The 27,473-nt window shown below is 40.5% G+C and overlaps 1 protein-coding gene across 1 annotated transcript in view; it reads right to left on the reverse strand.

Annotated features, from left to right (window-relative positions):
- Positions 1-27,473, reverse strand: part of hmcn2 (hemicentin 2) — an 85,666-nt gene that overhangs the window by 27,491 nt on the left and 30,702 nt on the right. The window contains exons 17-34 of the mRNA XM_058784078.1: positions 27,061-27,156; positions 26,859-26,986; positions 26,606-26,750; positions 24,759-24,871; positions 23,046-23,205; positions 22,814-22,973; positions 16,258-16,385; positions 15,110-15,355; positions 14,684-14,767; positions 9,815-10,012; positions 9,321-9,451; positions 8,982-9,129; positions 8,697-8,823; positions 8,459-8,616; positions 6,201-6,479; positions 5,977-6,119; positions 5,204-5,354; positions 4,888-5,121 (exon numbers count right to left, since the gene is read on the reverse strand). Coding sequence (XP_058640061.1) covers positions 4,888-5,121; positions 5,204-5,354; positions 5,977-6,119; positions 6,201-6,479; positions 8,459-8,616; positions 8,697-8,823; positions 8,982-9,129; positions 9,321-9,451; positions 9,815-10,012; positions 14,684-14,767; positions 15,110-15,355; positions 16,258-16,385; positions 22,814-22,973; positions 23,046-23,205; positions 24,759-24,871; positions 26,606-26,750; positions 26,859-26,986; positions 27,061-27,156 — 2,829 coding nt within the window. The remainder of the gene's footprint in view (positions 1-4,887; positions 5,122-5,203; positions 5,355-5,976; positions 6,120-6,200; positions 6,480-8,458; positions 8,617-8,696; positions 8,824-8,981; positions 9,130-9,320; positions 9,452-9,814; positions 10,013-14,683; positions 14,768-15,109; positions 15,356-16,257; positions 16,386-22,813; positions 22,974-23,045; positions 23,206-24,758; positions 24,872-26,605; positions 26,751-26,858; positions 26,987-27,060; positions 27,157-27,473) is intronic.

Here is a 27,473-nt window from a genome sequence, read left to right on the forward strand (position 1 = left end):
CTGAGGCGATCAAACACATCATGCGCCGGAGGAAACCTGCTGCTTCCACTCCGGCTGCAGCCCCTCAGCCTGCTCGTCGCCGTGGCGCCCCTGCGGCTGCCCCGCTCAGCGCAGCCACAGCAGCCTTCCACCAGGCAGCGTCGTGGAGCCGGTCGCAGGCAGGGCGCCCAGCCCGTCCAGGCCCCGCCAAACCTGGCGGCAAGCGCAGTGCAAGAGGCCCTGAGACGGGCGACCCGGAGATGGTGGAGACTGCTTGTCGGGAGATGGTGACGCACCACTCCCTCCCGGAGGAGGGCAGGCGGAGAATCTTTTGTTTCATTTGTTTTGTTCGCGCTGGCCCAGCAGCCAGCGGTACCCAAAACATCAATAAAAGAGCAGTTTTCTCAATCTCTGGGTCTCAAGAGGAGGAGAGTGGTGAACCGTGCATCACGGGAACACTTCCTTCTCCTCTCTCGCCAGCAGGCAGCAGTGGGTTGCCCAAGAGCACCCCTCCTGCCCATTTGTGGAACCAGGTAAGGCGGTAGCACTCGAGTCCCGCTTCAAGTCGTCACACGCCAGGCTGTCACAAGCCTCAAGCCGGGTTCCTGTGTTTCCTCCCTCACGAGGAGGAATCAGGTGAGTGTTACACTGCACACCCAGACCCGCCCCTGCCATCACAGGCCAAGCCGTCACAGGCTCGGGCCGGGTCCCTGTGTTCCACCTCGCTGCCCCACCGCGGTATGTCGGTGGCCTCGTTGGTTCCGCTGTCACGGTCTCTCGGAGCCTGGATAGCGCTCCCAGTCCGTCTCGGTGGCTCCTGCGGACCATCAGACTCGGCCACGCGATTCAGTTCGCCCGCGTCCCCAGGTTCGGGGCATCCGGTTCACTTCAGTCAAGGCCGTCGATGCCCCTGTCTTGTGTGCGGAAATTGCAGTCCTGCTGGCGAAGGGCGCGATAGAGCCGGTCCCTTCAGCCGATATGAGGTCGGGGTTTTACAGCCCTTACTTCATTGTGCCCAAGAAAAGCGGTGGGTTACGACCGATCTTGGATCTGCGAGTTTTGAACCGTGCACTTCACAAGATGCCGTTCAAGATGTTGACGCAGAAACGCATCTTTGGGTGCGTCCGTCCCCTAGATTGGTTTGCAGCGATCGACCTGAAGGACGCGTACTTTCATGTCTTGATTCTCCCGCGTCACAGGCCATTCCTGCGATTTGCGTTCGAGGGTCGGGCATATCAGTACAAGGTCCTGCCCTTCGGCTGTCCCTTTCGCCTCGCGTCTTCACCAAGGTCGCAGAGGCGGCCCTTGTTCCCCTGAGAGAACGGGTGTGCGCATCCTCAACTACCTCGACGACTGGCTCATACTTGCACAGTCTCGAGAGCAGTTGTGCGCACAGGGACCTGGTGCTCAGGCACCTCAGCCAGTTGGGTCTTGGTCAACTGGGAAAAGAGCAAACTCGTGCCAACGCAGAGTATCTCTTTTCTCGGCATGGAGTTGGATTCGGTCAACCAGACAGCACGCCTCACCCAGGAACGTGCTCAGTCGGTGCTGAACTGCCTCAAGACTTTATCAGGCAGGACGGCGGTCCCACTGAAACTCTTTCAGAGGCTCCTGGGGCATATGGCTGCAGCTGCGGCGATAGTTCCGCTCGGTCTGCTCCATATGAGACCGCTTCAGCACTGGCTCCATGGCCGAGTCCCGAGGTGGGCATGGAAACGCGGTACTCACCGGGTTCAGATTACACCGGCCTGCCGCAGAACCTTCAGCCCGTGGACAGATCCCTCGTTCCTTCGGGCAGGAGTGCCCCTGGAGCAGGTATCCAGGCATGCTGTGGTATTCACGGATGCCTCGGCCACCGGCTGGGGAGCCACGTACAACGGGCACGCAGTGTCAGGGGTGTGGACGGGTCCCCAACTGCGTTGGCATATCAATTGCCTCGAGTTGCTGGCAGTACGCCTTGCCTTGAGCCGCCTCAGAGGGCGCCGGGCAAGGATGTTCTGGTCGTCACGGACAACACTGCGACCGTTGCGTATATCAACCGGCAAGGCGGTTTACGCTCCCGTCGCATGTCGCAACCGCCCGCCACCTCCTCCTCTGGAGTCAGAAGCATCTGAGGTCCCTTCGTGCCATCCACATCCCAGGAGTGTTCAATCAGGCGGCCGACGAGCTGTCTCGGCGGCACTTCCTGGGAGTGGAGACTCCATCCCAGGCGGTCCAGCTGATTTGGAGTCGGTTTGGAGTTGCTCAGGTAGACCTGTTCGCGTCTCCAGAAACCACCCACTGCCAGTGGTTCTATTCCCTGTCCGAGGCAACGCCGCACGGATGCACTGGCACACAGCTGGCCCCTGGGCCTGCGCAAATATCGTTCCCCAGTGAGCCTGCTAGCACAGACACTGTGCAAGATCAGGAGGACGAGGAGCAGGTCTTGTTAGTGGCTCCATATTGGCCCAACAGGACCTGGTTCCCGGAACTCATGCTCCTCGCGACAGCCCCTCCTGGCCGATTCCTCTGAGGAAGGATCTGCTTTCTCAGAGACGGGCACCCTCTGGCACCAGCGTCCAGACTTGTGGAAACTCCATGTGTGGTCCCTGGACGGGACGCTGGAGGTTCTAGGTGATCTGCCCCAGGAGGTAGCTCTCACTATTGCTTCAGCACGAGCACCGCCCACAAGATGGGCCTATGCGCTGAAGTGGAACCTGTTCGTCGAATGGTGTTCCTCTCACCGTGAGGACCCCCGGAGATGTTCGATCAGAGCCGTGCTTTCCTTTTTGCAACAAGGGTTGGAGCGTAGGTTGTCCCCCTCCACCCTTAAGGTTTATGTTGCTGCTATTTCCGCTCACCACGACCCCGTAGAGGGGAGGTCGGTGGGGAAGCACGATCTGGTTATCAGGTTTCTTAGGGGGGCCAGGAGGTTAAACCCGCCTAGGCCTCCCTCCCTACCCTCTTGGGATTTGGCATTGGTGCTAAGAGCCCTACAAACTGCCCCCTTCGAGCCTTTGCAGTCAGTTGAGTTGAAGTTTCTCTCTATGAAAACCCTGCTCCTGACTGCGTTGGCCTCGATCAAGAGGGTGGGGGACCTGCAGGCATTTTCGGTCGACGAATCGTGCCTTGAGTTTGGGCCGGCTGACTCCAGTGCAACACTGAGGCCCCGGCCCGGCTATGTGCCCAAGGTTCCTACCACTCCCTTCAGGGACCAGGTAGTGAACCTGCAAGCGCTGCCCCTGGAGGAGGCAGACCCAGCCCTAGCTTTGCTCTGTCCTGTACGCGCACTGCGACAGTACGTGGATAGAACTCAGAGCTTCAGGACCTCAGAACAGCTCTTTGTCTGTTACGGAGGACAGCAGAAGGGGAAGGCTGTCTCCAAGCAGAGGATGGCCCACTGGATAGTGGATGCCATCACCTTGGCCTATGAAGCACAAGGTGTGCCCTACCCGCTCAGGTTGCGTGCTCACTCCACTAGGGGTGTCGCATCGTCCTGGGCGCTGGCTCGTGGTGCCTCGCTAGCAGACATCTGTAGAGCTGCGGGTTGGGCGACTCTAACACGTTCGCTAGGTTTTATAGCCTGCGTGTCGAACCGGTTTCCTCCTGTGTTCTCACCTCAAGCGGGTAGTGGCATTGAGAGGCCCGGCTCAGAGTCGGCTTGCGGCGTTCTTTCGCCTAATTCTCCAGAGAGTTCCTTAACCAGGCAAACCCTGTCGAGTCCTCCAGCACTTGGCGTCCGGACGTGGCGGAGCGTCCGGTGCCAGGCCTTTCAGCCAATGAATTCTTGAAATCTGATGTGAGGCTAGTGCCCATATGAGAGACCCTGCCGGGATCCCATATGTGTATTCCACGGTATGCTTATTAGAGCCGTGTTTCCCCTGGCAGACCACGTTCTGCCATCTCTAGTGATGCAGCCTGTGCCATCTCAGAGACTTCCATGTGCAATAGGGCCCTACGGGGTTACTTCACATGTCTAAATGCCACTTAACCCCTCTGGGAGGAGGTGACTCGCAGTGTGCCTCTTCCAAACGGAAGGGCATGCTTCCCAGTGTTTCCAAGTCCTACTGTCTGGGTTGTCCAAGGAACAACAGTAGTTGACCTTCTCTGTGTAGAGCCCGGTCCTATCGCCTGCCTTATAGGAAGGATCAAGAGGTCTACACAGGGCACTGGAAGGGGCAGCTCCTGTGGCGTTTTGGTAGGGATCCCAATTCGTCGGTCATCCGGCGTGACTCGGAGTGACCGACTGAAAGGGAACGTCTCGGTTACGTATGTAACCCTCGTTCCCTGAAGAAGGAACGGAGACGTCACGTCCGTCGCCACAGTTTGCTGTACCACCGCTGGCGGCGGGTCACCGGCTCGGCTCCTCAGCGAAAGCATGAATTATCGCGGTGCACCCGCTGCCTCTTATACTCACGCTGTGATCAGCGGCAGCTGGATGCAATGATCGCATGCCAATGTCCATTGGCTCGTTTAGTTACACTCGAAGTGGATTGGTCTCTCTGGCGAGATCCCAATTCGTCGGTCATCCGACGTGACGTCTCCGTTCCCTTCTTCAGGGAACGAGGGTTACATACGTAACCGAGACGTTCCCTATTCTAAAGTGTTACCAAAACGGGAAAAAAAAGTATCAGTTTCCCAAAAAAAATTAAGCAGCACAACTGTTTTTAACACTTCAACATAATAATAAAAAAATGTTTATTGAGCAACAAATCAGCATATCAAAGTGATTTCTGAGGGATTATGTGAGACTGAAGACCGGAATAATGATGCTGAAAATTCAGCTTTGCTATCACAGGAATAAATTACATTCTAAGATACTGTATATTTAAAATATATGTCAAATTGTAACAATATTTCAAAATATTACTGTTTAATAAAGCTTGTTTACTGACTCGTGTCACCAAAAGAACATTTCACTCCACTCACCAGGTAACATCACAACTCCATCGGAGCTGGTAAGTTGCCTGCCTTGTCTGTACCAGCTGAGTCGAGGAGGAGGAATAGCATTGCTCTCACAGGACAAACTGATGGAGTGTCCCAGTACCACCTCTCGCCTTTCAACCATCCCTTCAGTGCCGTCAGGATCCTCTTCATCTCCTTCTCTCTCCCCCAGCGAGAAACCAGCAGCACCATTTATTACCCGGTGAAAGATTGGAGGCACTGAGGAGGTAGTTCAAGAAACAATCATTAATATCTACACATATCAACTGAAGTTAATGTGTGTATAATTTGCATTATAGACCTTGTATAATAAGGTGGAAGTCTCTCTTGTCCTCTCCAGCAGAATTGGTAACCACACATGTGTACTGGCCCTCATGAGACAGCATGGCATTCTCGATGAGGAGCATGTGACTGTTCACTCTCAGACCGGTGTGTGTGTTCCCATTTAATAGCTGTGGAACAGAGTGAATAGAGAGTGTTTCAATATGACCGTTTCATTCGTTACTCCTCAAAAGATGATTAGAAGAGCCCAGGGATGATTTCAGGCCCAGTTCCTTCCTGGACATGAGCTGCTGTGGCTCAGAGGAATATTTCTTGCTTTCATTTTAATTTCTTGTTTCATTCCTTGAATTAATTTTAACTAGACAATAAAAGAAGAAAGCAAATAAAAACAGCATCTTTTCAATATAAACTGTATAGTTCAACAACACAAAAAAGTGACTGTATGAGTGAATAATTTAATCATTATTTAAACAAATGTATTCAAACACACTGATTTATCAAGGAATGAAACAAGTGACTATATTTATGATTGAGACATTGAATCATTCATTCAACCAATACATTTGAAATAGCTGCTTATCCAGATCCTTAACTACATGCTGTTCAGTGACTTGATTGTGCTGGAGGAACAAAACTATACATTAACTGTGTTTAAAATGTAAGTGACTCAATATTATCTTCTTGTTCATTCATTAACTGTTGCATCAAAAGCAATATGACACTCACAATCATGCAGTATGGTCTAGACATAACTATAGAACAACCTGAGAGACATAAAACAGATATACGGACCTGTCCATCTTTAAACCATTGTGTGACAGGCTCTGGAAAGCCTTTGGCCAGGCATGACAAAGTCAATGTCCCATTAATTCTCACTTTCTCTTCTCTTCTGCCAAAGCTGAGAGTCGTAGAATCCCCCTCAATCTGTGGAGGTACTGAGGAAATGACACAGTATTAATGTTTGACAAAAACAAACAATCTTCAGCTATGTAAATCTCTTTAACTTGCATACCTACCCATAATTCTTAGTGTGTGGTGTCTGTGTGCTGTTCCAGCGGGGTTAGTTGCTCGGCAGGTGTAGGTGCCTGCATCCTCTCCACGGGCCGCAGCCACACGCAAAGACTGTCCACCCTTTGTGTACGTGAGCTGAGGGCTGGACACAATGGGCTGGTTATCCTTTAGCCAGGTGATAGTGGGAAGTGGGATCCCCTCAACTTCACAGTGAAGAATAGCAGGGAAGCCCAGAACGACAGTCACCTCTGAATTCTCACCAGCATCACGAATCATGGGAGCAGCTGTGAAAAGACAGAGAATAAAGATTGGATAACAACTGGTCACTTTCAAGTAACTCAAATACATACAGAAACAATGTAGTCCGTTTCTTGAAAGAATAATTCTTATGAGTCAGCTCTTTTTAGTGAATCAAAAACATTCCCAAATGAATGACTCTAATGATTTGGTTCATTTAGAGAATCATAACCATACACTACAATCAGTCTGGTCTTATTATTCAAAGAATCAGTCTTATGATTCTTTTTTGTTGTTAAAACAAAACCATAGAGCACAAAAAATGTAGTCTGATTCTTGAACAAATGACTCTTATTATTCAGGTTTTATTAGTGAATTAAAATCAAAGAGCACAACCAGTGTAGTTTGATTGTTGAACAAATGATTCTTATGATTCAGTTCTTTTATTTTTGTATATCAAAACTATAAAATGAAACCAATGTAGTCCAATTCTTGAACAAATGACTCTTATTATTCTTTTTTTTTTTTAGTGAATCAAAACTATACAGCACAACCAGTATAATCAAATTATTGAATGATGACTCTTATGATTCAGTTGTTATTAGTGAAACAAAATAATACTACAGCACAAACAGTGTAGTCTAATTCCCAAATGAATGACTCTTGTAATTAGTTTATTTTTAATGAGTGAAAAACATATGACTTAGAATTAATTTAGTGCTGTCAAACGATTAATCGCATCCAAAATAAAAGTTTTTGTTTACATAATATGTGTGTGTGTACTGTGTATGTTTATTATGTATATATGAATACACACACACACACACACACACACACGTATGTATATTGTCACGAATCCAGTTCGTGGTTTTCCATCTGCTCGCCACCAGATGTTGCCTCCCAGTTACACTGACTCGCAAACTACAAAAATTGTTGCATGTCACCCTGGACTACAGTTCCCATCATCCATTGCACTGATTAAACACACACACAGCTGCAACCAATCAAACACACTATATAAACCTTGGACTTCCTCTTTCGGATCACCGAGTATTGTCTGCATTTATCACTCTCCTAGTCTGTCCTGTTTATTACCTGTTTAACCTGAGTCTTGATTCTAGCCTCGTTTACCTCGTCCTTTCTGATCTCTGCCTGCCCTGTAGCTTATTGCCTGTCTTGGATTTAACCTTTGCTTTGCTGTATCGGACTGTGTTTGCACCTCGCCTGGACTATCTTCTGTTTGTGGATTCCCTGTTCCCCTCGCCCTCAGGATTAAGTTTGACGTCGATCCCCCCACGCCTGTTTTAGGATTACTCTTGTGTCTCGTCTGTGCCATACCTGTTTGCTGGTGTTCGACCCTGCCTGTGTTTTTGACCATGTCTTTCAACAAAGCTATGCGTATGGGTCCGCACGTCTCTAGTCTCAGTTGCCCCGTTACATATATATTTAAGAAAAATATGTTGTTTAGATTTTAAATATATTTATATATATATAATATAAATTATATGAATATAAATATATACATGTAAATACATGTAAATATTTTCGTAATATGCTGTATATGTGTATTTATATATGTGAAGTTATTAACGTAATTTCGGGAGGAATACGCCCACCTAATCTTCCAATTAATATCCGAGTATAAAAACAGCCTCTTACCATTTCCATTTTTAGTTCTTTCGGCATCCCTCCACCTCCCCATCTCCTCCTTTATACATATTTATTTAATTTATCCTTCTGTCTATAGGGGGGCTTTTGGAGCTCAAGTAGAATAGTCTCTCTGAGCCCTCCATTGTGGACATCATGCCAAATCCGTTTACCACTGATGCTAAGATTATATGAGCACACGAACTCGTGAAACATAATAAATGTGCACAGTACACACACATATATTACAGTATGTAAACAAAAACTTTTTTTGGATGCAATTAATCATTTGACAGCACTGAATTAATTACATAGTCAAGGAAACAGCAATAAGAACTGGAACAAGAATTGTTTAATTCGTTATGATTTCCCATCATACCTTGTACTTTCAGCCTGAACTGCCGAGTCTGAGTCCCAGCGTTGTTACTGGCCACACACTGATACAGGCCACGATCCCTCGGCCTGACAGACTTGACTCTCAAAACCTGCCCCTTCTCCAGAAACTCCACATGAGGGTCTCCATTAGGGGATAAAACCCTGAGAGAGGTTGTGAAGAGCACACATGAGCACAGAAGCTGGATGACAGGAGCATGTAATTGTGTGTGTCATTGACTCACTCTCCATCATGACTCCATTCCACTGTAGGCAGTGGGCGGCCACTAACTCTGCACTGAATGTCCACTTCCTGCCCTGCAATGACAGTCATTTCCTGCACTCCTGAGGTGCCTGAAATTACTGGTGGAGCTAAACATACACACCAGGACATATGAATAAATGAGAAACTAAAGGGATTTGTATCAAATGTTACAAGCTAAATACAAAAACAAAGCCTAATATTTAGCCTTTGTTCCATACACCTCAAGGTTACTTTAAATTACACAGCTTGTCTGTCTATATTTCACCTTGTACTTCAATAATATACTCCCTCCTGGCTTCCCCAGCAGAGTTCTGGGCAGTGCAGGAAAAGTGGCCAGCATGATCATGCTGAACACGGTAAATCTTTAAAAGCCTTTTTCCATTCTGCAGATACACCCCTGGAGTCTCCAATACCTAGAAGCACAGAGCGGGTAATTGATTTCCAAGAGCAGCTGCCAAGATTTGAGATTAATTTTATGGCCACTAGGTGGCACTATGTTACCATTACACTGGAGGAGAGTCAAACAGGTAGTAAAGTAAAATAAAATAAAATAATATAAAATATTATGAAATTACGAAAAATCACCATGCATGAGGAAACCTACAGGTCTGTTGTCTTTAGTCCAGGTAATGGTTGGGGTTGGGATACCGAAAGCATCACATCCCAATGTGAGGGGCTGCTTCAGTGTGACTGTCAGATTCAAAGGTTGCCCATCGTCTTGGATCTCTGGTGGAACTAGATTTGTGAGATGAATAAATGATTCAGCATAATTCAATCCAGCACTAAACCCTGACAGTAATTTGCTTGTATTTAATTAGGCATATAATCAAGCAATGAAAAGCCTTCAAATAAATCTACTGTAAGTGCCTACTCTAAAATAATTCAAAAACAGAAATTTGTTCCAATTAACTTACATGTACACTATACAGGATAAATTAAAGGAGTCACCAATACAAATTTGTAAATCTTCCACACAAACACATTGTTTCATAATTTGTCATCCAAAATTCAGTAAAAATTATAAAATTTTATATGAACTAAATAGACATTAATTAACAAATGTATCATAAATGCTGTTGTCATGTGGAAACGCCTCACCATTGACCTTTATCCTGGTCTTCCTCTCCACTGATCCTGCTTCATTAGTGGCCACGCACTTAAAATCTCCACTGTGACTGGTCAAAGCTGAGCCAATCACCAGCGACCCATTCTCAGCCAAAGACACACCGTGCTCCGATCGCTCCATATGGACCTCCAGGCCATTTTTGAACCATCGCACCCAAGGAGCAGGAGACCCTAGCCAGGGGATGACAACAGCAAAATAACAAATGAGATAGAGAAACAGTGTGTGTGAAAGAGAAGACATCGATCAGAGAAGACAGAATCACAATTCCCTCTGCACAATGAACACAAGGCTCGCCAGAGCTTAAGAACAAGACCAGATATCAATCCCTCTGACAGCGAGGCAACAAAGAGCAGAAACAAAGAGGATGCCGGTAAATTTCTTTCCTCAGAAGTGGATCAGCCGATGTCCTGTCAAAGAGTACTTCAAGGTGAAACGCACCGAGTGAATATGCCAGACACAGTATATCAGAAGAGAACTGATCAAGCGTAAGAACACCAGATTTATAGCTCAAAGACAAGTCAAGAGACTTCAGGACAGCAGTAAGGGAAGTAGTTCAAACACACCAATGAGGTCCTATATCAGCCTCCAAGACCCCTTTAACAGATGTGTGATGAACTTTACTAGGTTAGCTTTAAGTGACGGGGCAGGGGGTAACCTTGTACATGTTTTACAGTCACCTCTTAAACCTCCTCAAAGGCCATCTGGGCAGGAATGACAGATACTGAGAAGTGTTTATTTGTGTTTGGTTTCACCCAGAGCACTTTAGATGAAACTCTTCCATGTGACATGTAGAGTCTATATAGTGGTGGAAGGAGCATACTGTAATATAGACAAAACAATAAGCAAAAAGAGGCCCAAAAGAAGTATTTGGACACTTTTGGACATTCAGAACTATTAGGAATAGTTCATCCAAAAAAGAAAATCTGTCATCATGTTCTCACTCTTCAAACTTTGGTTAATCTTCAAAACATAGAAGATATAAGGCATTTTTATTGAAACCGCAGAGATTTCTGTGGTTTTCCTCCATTGAAATTCCAGGAAACCAAAATGTTGAAGATCCAAAAAGGTCATAAAGGCATCATAAAAAGAATCCATACGAATCACGCGGTTTAATCCAAGTCTTGTGAATAGAAACAATCACTTTTATATGATCAGATTTGTAAAACAGATCTCCCCCTTGTGTTGTTTTAAAACCTGTGTGACTTTTTTCTTCTGTGAAACATAAAATACATTTTGAAGAATTTCTCAATGTTTTTCTATTCACACAATGAAAGTGTCCACTGTTGTTTTGAACCCCATTTTAACCTCAGCCCACTGGAAAGTGTGCTGAAAAGAGTGCTGAAAGAGTGTTCAGATTTAATCGATACAGATGAATGTGAATCTAGAAGCATTTTATTGCTTGTTGTACATATTGCAGCAGTTTGGAAATGAAACATCCAGTCAGTAGCACTAAAAGATTACTGCTCTATCGAGTTTGAAAATAATGCACCACCTACACTACACCCTACCCTAAGCCTAACCGATAGTTTTAAACAACACCAACTGTGAGATAAAAACCCATTAGTTGCAGCAACCATGCTATTTTTGTTTACCTCTACAAGTTTTAAAAATCTTTTATCATGACTTGTTTCACGGGACTTGTGCCTCCATATCAGGAACAACCATACCAGGTGAGCTGCCAAGCAAGTTTACTACATCAGAAAAGTTGTTTACTGCCACTAGTGTCCATTTTAGCAGGAAACTGCAGTGAATTTTATGTATATGTATGTTTTTGGATCTTTGCAAAAATGTTGGTAAATGCACCTTTTTCCAATGAGCCTGTATTGACAAAAAGCAATTGAAACATTCTTCAAAATATCTTCTTTGATGTTCCACAGAAATAAAGAAGCCACACAGGTCGGAAATGACATGAGGGTGTAACAGAACATAATCAAACCAGGTGTCATCTGCAAATAAATGATGTAGTTGCTTTTCTCAGAAGTAACTTTGCTTGCAATGACTTGTAACCAACTGAGGCCAAATTCACACAGGTGTCCTATTAGAGTAACCACAGGTGTAGTTTGTCACATTAACTACCCACTAATGTTTTAACTACAAACTGTATAAATGCTTTTTGTCTTCACTTTCTTGCAAGCTTTTTAGTGAAGTATTTTATTTCAATGTGTGTTTGTGCTAGCTTTAAAATAAATGTCACTTGGTGTAATAATTTATTACGTAATTCAACGATATTCATACTTTTAAAGTGCATCTTAAGTGTCCAAATTCTTTTAGGGGCCGCTGTATACAATAAGTCAGCCACTTTTTTTTTAACAACAAGCCAGTCAGAAATGGAGGGAAAAGAACTCCCAGAGCAGATGTTTACAGTCATAATGTTTGGATTGATTGTTTTTGTGACTTAAAGAATGGTGTGCAGCTGGTCCCGTTTACATTATAGGATAACATTAGGAGCAGTTTATTTGTCAGAAATCCCTTGAACAATACTTCAGATGATGCACGTTATAAAAAGAGTCGTGTGTGTGTTCCTTGGGTGGGGTCATGTCTTTCAGTGCAAGCCCGATTAAATGGATCGATCTGAAAAGGACAGACTTCCTCACTCCTAATCCTTTTGGCACATGTCTTCTTTATCTAACACACCTGTAGGACAGGAATTCTGTTATAAGAAAACAGTGTGTGTTCTATATACTGTAGATGTTAACATTTTTAAATGTATGCACCACTAACATCAAAATTATGATTGTTTGCAAAGAACCTAAAATTACTATGATGTGCAGTGGTCTGAAAAATGGTTTAAGTGCTACATAACATAATCTTAATTAAAATGCTAAAAAAAATACATAAATAAAAAAAATAAAAAAATTACGATTAGTTTGTTTTTAATCAACATTTTGCTTTTGTTCAGCAAGGACGTATTACATTGATCAGAAGTGACAACAAAGGATTTTTATTTTTGCAAAGATATCTATTTTAAATAAATGCTATTTTAAAACTTAAAAAAAAAAAATCACAGTTTCCACAAAAATATTAAGCAGCACAACTGTTTTCAACATTGATAATAATAAGAAATGTTTCTCGAGCTGCAAGTCAGCAATATATATTAAAACAGAAAGCGTTATTTTAATAATATTTTACAATATCACTGTTTTTTTTCAGCCTTAGTGAACGTAAGAGGCTTGCCGACCCCAAACTTTTAGTGTAGAATGAAATCATAACACAGCACATCTGTAAAGGTTGTATTTGAGTTAGCTCATTTCCTATGAAGTGTGATTATTAGGCACGTCGCTTTATTTCACAGACAAGCACTTTCACTGGATCCTAATGATTACTGTCATCCGCCACCAAACATGCACGACAGCACAGCCGTTTGCACTTATTTACTGTCATATCTGTATTAAGTACCTCTCATTAAGTGCAACACAGATGTCTGAATTCTCAGTCGCCATAACAACATTAGAGATACAACACAAACGCAAGAAAACGAACAGCAATTCAGCTCAATTTCCACTTAATAGTAAGGATAACTTGACCAACTTTGCTCTGATTCAAGACAGACTGATAACCGGCTGTAAAAACGACCCATCAAACCCTTTCTTCCTCTGTACTCTCGCTCTTAGCACTCCTCCTCTCTGCCTGCAACAGTCCCTAATTAGGATTCCTCTCCCAGTGGGCCAACGCATGCAGGAAAGCAGATGTGGCCCTCAGAGACAGAGGAGAAGAGTAGTGTTCCAGCTGCTGCACACACACATACACACACATCATGTCATATCCGCGACACGCAGGGTTGCCATGGCAGGTTTCCATCAAAACAACACCTATTAGCTTACAGTGTGCACGGGAAGAGCTGGGTATGTATTACTGTAGACACAGATTCACACTAAACACCTCTCACTTCTACCAAATGAAGGCATGTGACTTCCTTTCCAGGTCTGTTTATGTGAAATGAGCTGTTAAACCTGCACAAAGTGTTACCGAATGAGGATGTTGCCAGCAGCCAAAATGAGGCGGCGGTGAGAAAAGAGACCATATGGTGAGAGACAGCGGGAAAAAAACAAAACTCCCAAAGACAGCTTTCAGTAGACCTTTTATCACATCAATATCTCACACACATATGCTTGTTTACATATTTATGTATGGATGTGTCTTTATTTTTGTTATTATAGCTTTATTAATGCTAAAATTATTTATATACACTAGTTTGGGGTCAATAAGATTTTAAATACTTAATTATAATAATTAGCAGGGACTATACTTATAATTAGCAGGGATGCATTTGTTTGAATTTCTATTTCCAATAAATGTTTAATTTCCTATCTATATATCTATATAGATATATATATATAGAGAGAGAGAGAGAGAGAGAGAGAGCATACAAATAGCTTGTTATATATTTTGCATCTATTATATGATACATTCTACAGCTCAGCCAATAATAACAGAAATGTAATCTGACTTTAAATAAATCTATGTTGAATAAATCTGGAAAAGCAGAGAAAATTAAATAACTTGTTTAAATTGTAATTTTGCTAAAAAGACTAACTTGGACCAATATATAGATTTCCCTGCTGGTTTGGGGCCGGTTTATGCTGGTTTCGGACTGGTCTCGCTAATGATTGGGCACAGTCACACTGTTTAATAGCAATTTTTTTTTTTTTTTTAATCTAGTAAAGTTGGTTAACAAAATGTTTTGCTTGTTAAACAAGTTTAAACCTCCAACACACTAACACCTCATGTTTAATTTACAAATGATATTAAACCAAGCATTAATTAACCCAGGTAAGTAGAGAAGTAAATACACCACAAATACAGAAATATATCCAAAACATATCATATGCTAGTTTACTTACCTCTTGCAGGGCAAGGAATGAGCACTCTGCTGTTAGCCACAGTCTCAATGATGGTCTCTCCATTTGTCTCAAAATAGGGGCCCTCTGTAATCACATAAAGTAATTATACTAGAGTCAAGCCGTTTGAAGAAGTAGTTACATTACACAGTACTAACATATCGTACAAGGTTAGCATTAAAGGCCCAAAGCCAAAGGTCAACTCAAGGGTCAGAGTGGAGAGCACATGAACAAAGGGATAAGTGATTTGTGACCATGTTCACTGGTTTACACACTCATATAAGTCATGTTTAGTCATGATTTAGATTGGCTGGGGATAATGATATATTGCCTTCCTTAAATGTTTTGGTTTCCTAAGAGTTCTTTGTGCAATGACAAATGTTTACAGTTGAACAATGTAATTCTTGCAGATTTGTTTTACAGACATACCTAAAATGTTCAGAACAATCTCAATGGTATCTTCTCCAGCACTATTCCTGGCTACACAACTGTACGTGCCGCTGTCTGAGTGCTGGACCGCCTGGATCTTCAGCATCCTATCACTGCCCACAAGAAGTCCGTTATGAAGCCAGCTGATCTGAGGCCTTGGCTCTCCTTGGACCACACATGGCAACACCACCGTCTGGCCAATCAGAGCCTTAAGAGACGTAGGTGCTGGCTGAATCCTTGGTTTAGCTGTTAGGATAAATCCGGTACAAAAAAAGGCTGGTTTCTATGTTGTTTGGTAGTTTATTTGTTACAGGAAATTGAATTATAGAATTTTATGAATGTAAATGTCTACAAAAGGCCATTCAAACATTCAAAAGTTTGAGTTCAGCAAGACTTTTTACTGCTTTTGAAAGATCTCATGTTCACCAAGACTGCATTTACTTGATACAAATACAGCAAAAACAGCAATATTGTGAAATATTAACTGTTTTCATTTTAAAATATTTAAAAATGTAATTTATTCTTTGATGGCAAAGTCGAATTTTCAGCAGCCATTATTTCAGTCTTCAGTGTCACATGATCCTTAAGAAATCATTCTAATATGCTGATTTGCTGCTCAAAAACATTTCTTTTCATAATCAATGATGTAAACAGTTGTGTGGCTTAATATTTTTGTGCTACACTTTTCCAGGGTTCTTTGATAAATAGACAGTTCAAAAGAACAGCATTCATTTTAAATAAAATTGTAACATTATAAGTGTTTTCACTCTCACTTTTGATCAATTTAACGCATTGTTGTTTAACAGAAGTATTCATTTCTTTAAAAAAAACAAAAAAAAAACCTTACTGACCCCAAATTTTAAATGGCATTGTATGCATTCTTTAAACTATGAGGAAAACAGCATGGTACATAATTATGCTCATCGTCAGTACATACGAAAATATGATAGCAATACTATTTGATACTATCACAATATTCATTACCAATGTTCATAGAACCACAGCATTTTTGTTACAAAATCAAATTTCATTGCCAAACCTTAAAAGAGATGATGTCACTGAAAGTATGAACTATGAACACTCCCAAAATCTGCATTCTATTTCATGTATTTTAAGAGTTTTTCCACAGATAAATTATTGGATTGTACCTTGTACTTGCAAATTGTAGGTGAGTGAGACATTGCCAGCTGGGTTAGCAGCAGAACAGGTGTAGAATTTACTGTCTATCAGCCTGACATCACTAATCTTCAGAGAACCAGACGGCAGAACAGTGAACCTGCGTAAGAAGAGGTCAAAGGTCAGGTGTTGAGGTCAAAAGAGGCATGTTTTAGAGTAAATGTGTTTGTTAAAGAGTACGTGTGGTGTATATGAATGTGTGGTCTTGTGTATATGCATACAAGCTGGTTTCTAACTTGCGCAATTGAAACCAATTGAGAAAATCAGCTTGGTTTCATTTGGATCGTAATCTTTTGAACATTTGCTTAGCAACTTTATTATGGCAACCTAAATACAAATACAACTAATAAATCTGAAAGGAAGCTACAAGCTACTATATTCACCAAACCCCCTTTGGGACAAAGTACTCCGCCTCCCACTTTTTTCTCACAAGTCTTGCACATGTGGACTAATGCTGAGATCACTAAATAGTGGGTCGCGGCCAAGATTTGTACCCAAGATTGACTTCACACAGATTACACAGAATTTCTAACGAATTAACAGAATCCTAAAAGTTTTGTTTTATAAGTCATATTGAAACTACAACAAATCTGAGCAGCAACGCTCATGTGAACACAGTTATTATAATGAAGCATTTGATTTATAATAAAAATATTTTGATTTTTTTTTTTTTTTTTTATAATTTCTGATTAAATGCTAGACTAAGCAGCAGTCTCCAAGAGACTATTTTGACTTCTTTACCTTTTTTTCCAAGTCATTTTGGCTTTAAATGGCTGCTAACTTGAAAATGTACAGTGTATATTTCTGAAAGAGCATCAGTTTCAGAGTGAGTGTTTTGTTCTTCCTCTCTTTCTTTTTTTAAACAAAGTATTATGGCTACCAACTTGAACATTTACAATTAATATTCCTGAAATAACATCAGTTTGGAGTGACTGTTTCTTTTGTCCTTTTTTCTTTTTTACAAAGCATTATTGTCGCCAACTTGAACATTTACAATGAATATTTCTGAAATAACCCCTAGTGAAAAATAAATATACTTAATTGTATTTGAAATACATTTCATGCTAAGTATACTACAAATAATTTTTTAGATTTATGTACTTAAAGGGGTGGTTTACTGCGATTCCACTTTTTTCATTTTAAATAGTGTGTAATGTTGCTGTTGGTGCATGAACAGTATCCGCAAAGTTGCTGCGCTGAAAGTTCAACGTAAGCGGAGATATCGTCTTTTAAAAATCAGGAAGTTTAATGCCTACAAAAACGACTCATATGGGACTACAACGAGATACTTCCCGGGTTGCATACGTAAAAAACCCATAAATTTGCATCAACCCCTCCCTCCGGAACATGCAAAAGAGGGGGCAAGGCCATGTTCTGCTGCTTTGTCGAAGAGGAAGAGTTATAGTGGAGAGTTGTAGTCATGCCGTCGAAACGGTGTTATTTTCACACAGCTGTCAGGTCTTCTGTGTTCGGGCTTCCTACGGACGCTGTAGTTCGTCAACAATGGTTAAAATTTATGTTTGATTATGTTCCTGACAATTACAATCCTAATTTAGCTCTCTGTGCTGCGCATTTTATGGAAGACAGCTTCCAGAATCTACACGAGTTCAATGCCGGATTCACACAGAAACTATTACTAAAACATGGAGCGGTTCCAACTTTAAAACCAGAGGCAGCAGTTGTTGGGCCACAACCTGTAAGTAAGATTTCATAATTTTAAATGTATTTGCATGTATAATTTCAGACGTAATGTTTTAGTTTTATCAAGGACGTAAACAAATGCCAACGCTGGCTTTAGTAGCCAGTTAGTTAAATGCTATCTCGTGTGTCTTTGACAAACGCGTACAAACATTTTGGACCCGAATTTGTAATTATGTACTAATTTTGTAAATGTATTTTCCATGTATACTTTATGACGTAATTTTTCGATTTGATCAAGAACGTAAACACAAGCCTACGCTGTTTGGTTATAGTGGCCAGTTAGTTCGATGCTATTTTGTGTGTATAAGACAAACGTGTAGGAACTTCAAAAAATGATATGTAATCACAACAGCAAACTTCCATTCAGAAACGTTTGTAAGAGCCGTGCTTGCGGAAGTTCTACTTGACTCTCTTCATTACCGCTTTCTGGGTCTGATTCTGGCTCAAACTGATACGGCAATATTGACACCATTATTTACATTTGACCGGAGCACATGCAACAATCGCCCCGTGAAGGTAATGGGTGTGAAGTTTCCGGAAAATGTGCAGTACGCAGTTTAGCCAATCACAACACACCGGCCCAACTAACCAATCTGAGCCCATCGCCTGTTTCTGAGGGAGTGGTTTCAGAGAATCAGGAAGTCAACCAGTCGTTCAAATGACAGAGGAGAAAGCGGCTTATAATAAAGGTGAAATATATGAAAAATAAGGCGTTTTTTAACAAACGAAACATGAAGACATGTTATATTGCACCCCATAAACACAATCAAGCAAAGAAAAAAAGCAGTAAACCACTCCTTTAATAAAATGTCCTGCAATTGTACTTTTAGCATACTAAACTGGTATACTTAAAGTCTGCTAAATTGGAACAACTAATTTTGTACTTAATGCACTTTAATTGTGCAGAAGTAGTGCTGAAGTACAATTAAAGATATACTTAGTATATTTGATTGTGCTAAAGTGGAACTATTGCAAGTATACTTCAGGTACACTTTAAATATTTTGCGTTTAAAGTCTGATATTATTCAAAGATTATACAATCCTCATCAAAAGTGACATTAAAACACATTTTAGACTTAATATTAAGAAAAGTGCATTGTGCACAAGTAATATGCCGAGTAAAGTTTAATTATAATTTTTATATCAGTAAGTCTCGAGTTATCTGTCAGTAAATATGTTAATAGATTTTAACTATACTTAGTATGAAATAAATGCATTTTAAACATATCACTTTTTTACTAGGGACATCACTGTTGGAGTGACTGTTTCTTGCGTTCTTTTTATTTTTACAAAGCATTAATGCTGATGACTTGAACATTTACAGGAACCATTCATGAAATGCACAATGCTTTTTGCATTGCTCTGCCATACAACATACTGGCACCTAAAACATGCATGTAAATTTAGAGATTGGATCTGTTGAATACCTGTGGTTTGATATTCATTAATTGTACATTTTTAGGTTTAGGTTCAAAATCACTAAACAAATTCCAACAAATTCTAGTTGGATCAGTGTGTTAACCCTGTTGGGGGAGTTTGAACCAGCCTGTAGAAACACATGTGCATGCTGGCAAAATTGAACTGTGGGTAATTAGGGTAATCAAGAGTGCTGGAATGGGCCAGAAAGAGAAAGAGAAAGAGAAAGAGAAAGAGAAAGAGAAAGAGAAAGAGAAAGAGAGAGAGAGAAAGAGAAAGAAAGAGAACGAGGTTAAAGCAAGCACTGGTGCCCCCTGACATCCCTACAGCCACCTGATTCTAGATTAAACACACTTTCCACACACAATCTTCTTTCCTGTGTGGCAGATGTCTCTGGAGTGGCGTGTTATTCTCGTCAGGCAGACTGAGACATCGACATGCTGTTTTATGAGACAGGAAGCTCCTGGAGACTCAAACATTATGCAGGCTACACTACTTCCTTTGTGACTATCACTCAAAACACACACACACACACACACACATTCACAGGTTTCATTCCTTACTTTACCAGGAATACAGTGTCTCAACGTTCCAGTAATTCCCTGCTTTCACAGACAGACCACATTAGCTAATCCTAAAGCTGTCATACATCCTTGCAATACCTATATCAGCTGCATCCCTCTGACTAATGCCATCAACATGCTCCAGCACCTACTAAAAAAATCCCAGCACGCTTCCCTTTCTGATCCCTACAGCTCCAGCCCCACTGCCATCATAAGTTTACTGATCAAATACATCAACATCGATGTAATGAACTTCACATCTGTTTTCCATTGAACCTCATGTGACTTTACACCTTGCAATTCTAGTAAGCATGAGTCCAAAGGACCTTCATAATGACTGGGAATTAAAAAAAAAAAAAAAAAAAAAAAACCTTTTCTGCAACATGCATTTACAGGTTTTTGGTCTGATCTTAATTTGATAAAGCCAAAACCATTAAAAAATTTGTGGCATAATGTTGATTACCACTTAAAATAATTGGGATTTGTCCTTCGTTTTCTTTTAAAAAGACACCAAAATGGGAGTTACAGTGAAGTGAATGAGGCCAATTTTAGAGGATTTAAAAGCAGAAATATGAAACTTATAATTGTATCAAAGCACCTACTGAACATTTATTCTTCTATTAAATCTTGTGTAGTATTTGAGCTTTAAAGCTGTTTAAATCATCATTTTTAACAGTCGTTTTAGGGTTTACATTATGTTGTCATGGTAACAAAGTTGTAAAATTGGATATAGCTTCACATAGAAAAGCTTAGTGGGTTTTTTTTCTCACTAAAATCATGTTAACAGGAATATTGTTTATGTCTTGTGGCTGTACTATTGAAACTGAGTATTGCTTTGAGTAATGTTTACAAACTGGCGTCATTCATGAGTGACTCATTACCCAGATTTTTGTAACCCAAATGATATCGATTGAGCTAAACGGATATTAAACCTGGAATATTTCTTTTTAAAAAAAAGGCAAAAATGTCAACTTTAGCCAATATAAGAGAGTCTTATCTCCAGTTACTTTTACTATGTGACATCATTGTACTCCTGGGTAGTTTACGATCTGGCCTATGATAGAGCAGAGCACTACAATGAAAAACACACAGCTATATCCGACACTCTCAAAACATGAAATTAGTGAGAAAAAAGATGCCTGCAGATGATGCTTTCACTTAAGCCAAATAAATGCAAAGCATCAGTCCATCAGGATGAAATCTAATGTGTCTCCTTCATAACAGAGCACTGGTGACTCTTGCTGAAACCGAGCTGGCTCTAGTTCTTGTCCAGGGGAGTTAGAATGAGGTAAGAGAAGTCAGCTGGGGTGAATTTTGACACAGCTGAAGCCTTTTATAGATGGCTACATCACCTCACCAGGGCCCATTCCTTCACAGCAAGAAAACTTCATCACTCATCAGGACATATTTTTGCCATTTATTATGTACTATAACAACACTGTTCTAAAAGCAAAAACTTTGGTTAAAAATACCTCGTCATTTTCGGCTTCATGAAAATTTTCATTTTGTGACACTATCATAAGAATCTAATGAGCACATTTGGTCTGTGACCTTAGGCTGTTTGGCAAGTTATGTTTTTTTTTTTCTCCTTTTTTGTAAATCTGTAAATAAAATATCAAAATAAACAGAAAACTGGGCACCTTTTACCAAAAGTATCTGCCAGAATTGTGTACCTCAAGATTTTTTTTGTCATTATACACTTTGGGACCAGGACAATTTCTGTCAAATTCTGTCATATGCACCCTTACGTCCTGATTTTTTTTTTTTTTCTTATATGGAACATTTTTTACGGTCCTTAATATGAGCCAAATTTGACAGGTGAGCATAGTTTCTTAGGACAATAGATGGGTTAGATGACAAAATGTGGATAAATGGAAAAATACACTACTGTTGAAAAGTCAGTAATATTGTGAAATATTACAAATTAAATAACTCTTTTCTATGTAAATATATTTTAAAATGTAATTTATTTCTGTGTGACGTGGCAATGGACTGTAGTTCATCCATGACGCGTCGGTGTCTATTTAATTATTCATGAGACTGCGCGTTTTTATCCTATGAGAAGAGGCTTCGCTTAATTATTCTCAACAGCATGTGTTGATTTGCTATGACAGACGCTTCAGACTGTGAGATGACATCGCGCACATTAACTGAGAGAAACATTCATGCATCAAAGGAGAGTGTTTGTTTTTGCTTTGTAATAAGAGTCAAAGACTATAGAATACCCAAGACGTGTCACTCCAATAGTTTTGAATGGGCGGAAATGCAACGCTCAATATGGCCGCTCAATCGCAGGAAGCCCTGCCTTCTGAATGAAAGAGCCAATCGCTAATCAGTAAAGTCAGCGTGTCACTGCAGCTGCAGTTAGAAGTCCCGGTTGCTATAGAAACAGTCGGCGTTCTGAGACGTGCGCTCAGGACTGCGCATGCGCACTGGCTGATCTAGCCTAAGAAATAAGCTTTTTATAACACTATTTGAGCAAAAGAAACAACATTAATGATACAGTTGTTGTCAGATTTCTTTGGTGATTTCAAATATGAAATTGAATCGTAAGCTTAGTGAACAGTTTTGAAGAATTTGATGTTTCCACATTCAAAGAGATAGGAGCTGCACTTGCATGCCCGAGAGGCGTTTCAAAGATGGCCGCCGAGTGACATGACCTGTCTTAAAGAGACTTTGTAAGAGGTCGGTACAAACGCAATTTATTCACTTAGTCATCATTCTTATATGCTGATTTGTAGCTTAAGAAACATTGTTATATTAGCGTATGAATGATAGTGTGTTAGGTGTCTTAGTGAATTTATATGGTGTTTGACAGGTATGAAAGGACTGATTATTATTTTCCTACCAGGCTGTGACAGGAGGAATTGGTTGCCCATTTCTGCTCCAAGTCACCAGAGGTGTAGGACTTCCATGAACTTCACATGGAAGGATGACCTCTGATCCAACCTCTGCTGCCATTTTTACCACTGCCTGTGACCCGTCAGCACCAACAATTCTTGGTTTGCCTATTGAAATGAGAGACTCAGAAAATACTTCTACACTAATTTTTTTTAGTAAATCATCCATATATTCCTCACTGTTAACACTCAGATGCATCTCTCTGCTGGTGTAGCCCACAGCACTGGTGGCGGTGCACACATAAACTCCTGCATCCTCCGATGTGGGACTGGGGATGTACAGACTTCCATCAGCTGCCTCAAAAGGTGCGGACACAGGCCTGTTTGAGGGATCTCGACCCTGGGGAGAGAAGGAGGCAAACAACCTGAATACCATAAAAAAAACAAGCATGTTGGGCTAGAAGGATGATTATAGTGCCTTAAAGTCCTCCTGTGAAGTTTTGAGCAGGAAAGTCATAAGGAAGGCCTGCGAGACAGAACTTGAGATGCCCGAAGTGCTGTCCACAAGGCTATTGGCACAGACTGCTTTTTGTTTTTATTCGATTTATGAAGGTGCTGTAAAATGAATCATTAAATCCACCTTATTTTTCAACACAGAAGTAAACTACTGTCTTTCAATGTGCGAGACTTCCGATTCATAAGCCGCTATAACTAGAAGAATAACAAAACGGTAAAACCAGAATCAAGCTTCCATAGATTCCACCACAGAATAAAAAAGGCCTTTTATCTCACAAATCTGAATTTTCTTCTTTTATATATATATATATATATATATATATATATATATACCGGTATATATATATATATATATATATATATATATATATATATATATCCCGTGTCAGAAGATTTGATAGATTGCACCACAGAATAAAAAATGAAAAAAGGTAATTGCAACTTTTTAGCTCACAATTAATTTATTTAGTTTTTGCAATTACAAATACATCTCACTTTTCTGACTTTCTTCTCAGAATTGCCAGCCATAAACTTGCAATTGCGAGTTAACATCTCACAATTCTCAAGACATTTTTAAATTGCGAATTTATATTGCAAAAACGAAGAAGAAGAATTTTAAGATAAAAAATCGCAATTACCTATTTTTTTATCATGTGGATACTAAAACTGCTAGCTTTGCACATTAAAGATACAAATGGCTGCACCTGCTCTTACATTAAAAACAACTGTAATTGTAGAAAACTACGGGATTTTGTACAAGCAACTTAGTTTTACTCTAACTAAAAAATAATAATTCATTTGAACAAATTTACTATTAATACAGACACTGCATCCATTGTGTGTCACTGACATGCCCCCAACTCGGAAACTCAGGGCTAAAAGAAAATCCAGAGTTTCCTAATCGCAGTTAGGGCTTTGTGGTGACATTCATGTGCATTCAACTTGTAAATACAATGTTTCCGACATGACTTGAATGCATCATTGGAATGCACATCCTGTCCGAAACCTCTGAAGCGGCTTCTCAGGTTACCAGGAATCAGGCATTCCTCCTGCATATCCCCCAGCCCCTTTTTACTCTGAAACAAGATGACTTTAGCAGACCTTCTTTCATGTGACCAGAATAGCAATTTACATGCCTCGAGTGGATACTGCGGACAATACACCCCCAATCTATCGTTTTGTGAAACAGCGGTGGAAAACTTAACCTCCCATGACAGGGGCAGGCGGACGTGAGCATACATTCATTTGAAAGGCGATAGGGAAAGCCATGCATCAAAGACGATTGGGCTGCATCAGCACTTCTCCTGCCTCCATTATGCTAAATTATTCCAGCTAACTGTTTAGCAAGGTGCGATCTGTCACTATCTGTCAATGCTGGGATGGTGACACAGCCAGAAGCACTATTACTGAAAAAAGACCACATTAAGAGTGATGTACCTTGGACCAGACGATGGTGGGTTTGGGAACCCCACTTGCTTCACAGGACAGGGAGATGGGTGTGCCCTCATTGGCTGTGTAGTGCAGAGGACCAGCCTTGATATCAGGAGGGGCTGCAAAAGTAGGTCAGAATAGCAGCTGTTCACGAGGCCTTAACAACCAGCGGTTCACAATTAGAACTTCACGCCAAAGATTCTTCTCAAGGAATCCAGCTTATCGCTTCTAAATATGAAACTCTAATATTAGCATCTATTTTAGCTTCATTAAGGACCAGATGGATTACTGTAATGCTGAATGTACTGAAAAATGATTTTCTTTATACAAATTTTTTGTTTTGTTTCCACTAATAATAAAAAAAATCTTAAGATGAGATACAGGTTACTTGAGAAGTGAAAAATCATTTAATTAATCAGTATTTTTGGATGTTTTTTTTAGATATAACAAATCAGAAGTTTTCAGAGAATACAGAAAATATATTTTAAGCATAAACCAAATAATGTCCTCTTTTTCATTTTATTTATATAAATACATTTTCTCTAAAAAAAATACCTGAAAACAAGTTTATTAAGTTATATGTATTTTTCAAGTAAATTTATCATGACATGTAGATTGATTTTAGATGTTTGTTCATTGGAAAACACACCAAAATGTTAATACAACTTGATCATAAGTTGAATAAGCCATCATTTGTATTTTTATTAATTTATTGATTTATATTTTCTTTCTTTCTTTCTCTCTTTCAATTTTATATAAATGTCTGTCTGATTAACATCTTTATTATTTTAATAGTATTAATTACTAAGTATATTTTTGTTATGTATTTTTCATGTATGGCATGTAGGACTTCTGTAGCTTCAATGTTCTTAAAGATTGTAGATGGAGACTCTTTTCTGACACATAACCATAAATTATGAGGGATTGTTTGAAACCAGTGTACTTGTTCTTTTAATTTGGTTGTCTGAAAAACTGCATATTGCTGCATAAAGCTATCCATCTTTCTTCTTCTATTATCTCCTCATTACACTCTTGCTATCAATCTAGACGGTGAAAAAAAATACACACACATAATTCAATAAAATATGGGAGTGACAACTGCATTCGTCAACCGCATTAACTCCCAAAAAATACAGGTATTGACAACCGCATTTACAGAAATTCTACACAGTGTGTACGGAACTGAACTGAACAACTAGTTGTTAATGACATATTTAAACGTGCATCAGAAATGTGTCTTTGTCTGTATGTGAGATGCAAGAAAATAACAGTGAAAGTCTTAACCTTAGCACATTTTGCCCATGTCACGTGTTTTTACTAGTTGTGCTCACGAGCCCTGCGGTAGTGTTGGTGTTGCCAGATCTTCATAGAAAAAAAAAACAATAAACAAGGACAAGCACAAAAAACACTAAAACACCCAAATGCTTTATGTTTTATAACTCCAAAAAACTCCAACAGACCATGTTATTAACTCCATAAAGTGCCTATCTTTATGGGCTAAGACCAAACCACATGCCTAAAAGCGCTTGTAAATATGAGAACATGGCAACACCGCAAGACAGCGCTTTCTAAAGCAGCATAAACAAAGCGCAACACGTCTATCAGCTGTAGTTTAGTTAAAATCGATGGACAAAAAGAGTCTTTGGCCAAAAAATGGCAGATACCAAATGGCTAAGTTCTTCTTTACTCCCGCAAGATGCCAAAATGTTGCTATGGTTACAAATGAGGGAGTGAATGCTGTTCCGTTCACACATGGAACGATAATTTACAGGATTTAAATGCGGTTGTCACTCCTGAAACTTTCAGTGTGTACGTGGCCTTATACTCAATGATAACAGGCTCTGCCTACTAACCATGAACTTCCACTGTGACGGTAATATTGGCTGATCCTGCTACATTGATGGCAGTGCACACATATGTCCCAGCATCACCTGCTCCAGCTCTATCTACATGCAGACTGCCGTCACTCCTTAGAAAGACTCTTCCACCAACACGCACCTAGACACAGTGTGATCATACACAATAAAAGAATAAGCATAAACAAAACATGTCCATTAGCCCTGAATTTCAATTTCACACCTAGTAAGCATCTCTCTCGTTACTCACTTGTTTTCCATTGTGCGTCCAGACTCTGTCAGGAAGAGGAATGCCATCTAATAACATACAGGGAAGGTTCAAAGGCTGACCAATCATCACTGTGACAGCTGGTGCACCTTGAACTAATAATGGGGGCTCTGCAAACAGAACATATAATTACTATTACAGTTTATGGTGAAAATTTGTTAAGGATAACAATATATTTTCATACCTAAACCAGTAACAGTGACTCTGGCTAGAGCCTTGATGGATCCAAACTGGTTTTTGGCCTCACAAACATAAACACCTTCATCATCAACCCAAACACCTGGAGGGAACAGAGGAACACTGATTAGAACATAAAGGACTCTTTTATAATTCATCTTATAAACATGTCATTTCATACTTTAGTCATTAACAAACCATTAAGCTTAATTATAGTTTGCTGTTAATAATGTGAAATGGATGTGTGGTCGCTAATTAGCTCACATATGGATGTGTTTGTGTGTTTTTGTTTTTGGTAACGGCTTTACTTCATTAATAAAGTGTCATCTTGACCTTTGTATCAAAATCAGGATAAAAACAACATACAGAATTCATGTATACAGAATGTCAGGAATGTGATTAGTTTAGCGATACACACAA

The sequence above is a fragment of the Onychostoma macrolepis genome, chromosome 08 (genome assembly GCF_012432095.1).
Source record: "Onychostoma macrolepis isolate SWU-2019 chromosome 08, ASM1243209v1, whole genome shotgun sequence".
Classification (NCBI taxonomy): Eukaryota; Metazoa; Chordata; class Actinopteri; order Cypriniformes; family Cyprinidae; genus Onychostoma; species Onychostoma macrolepis.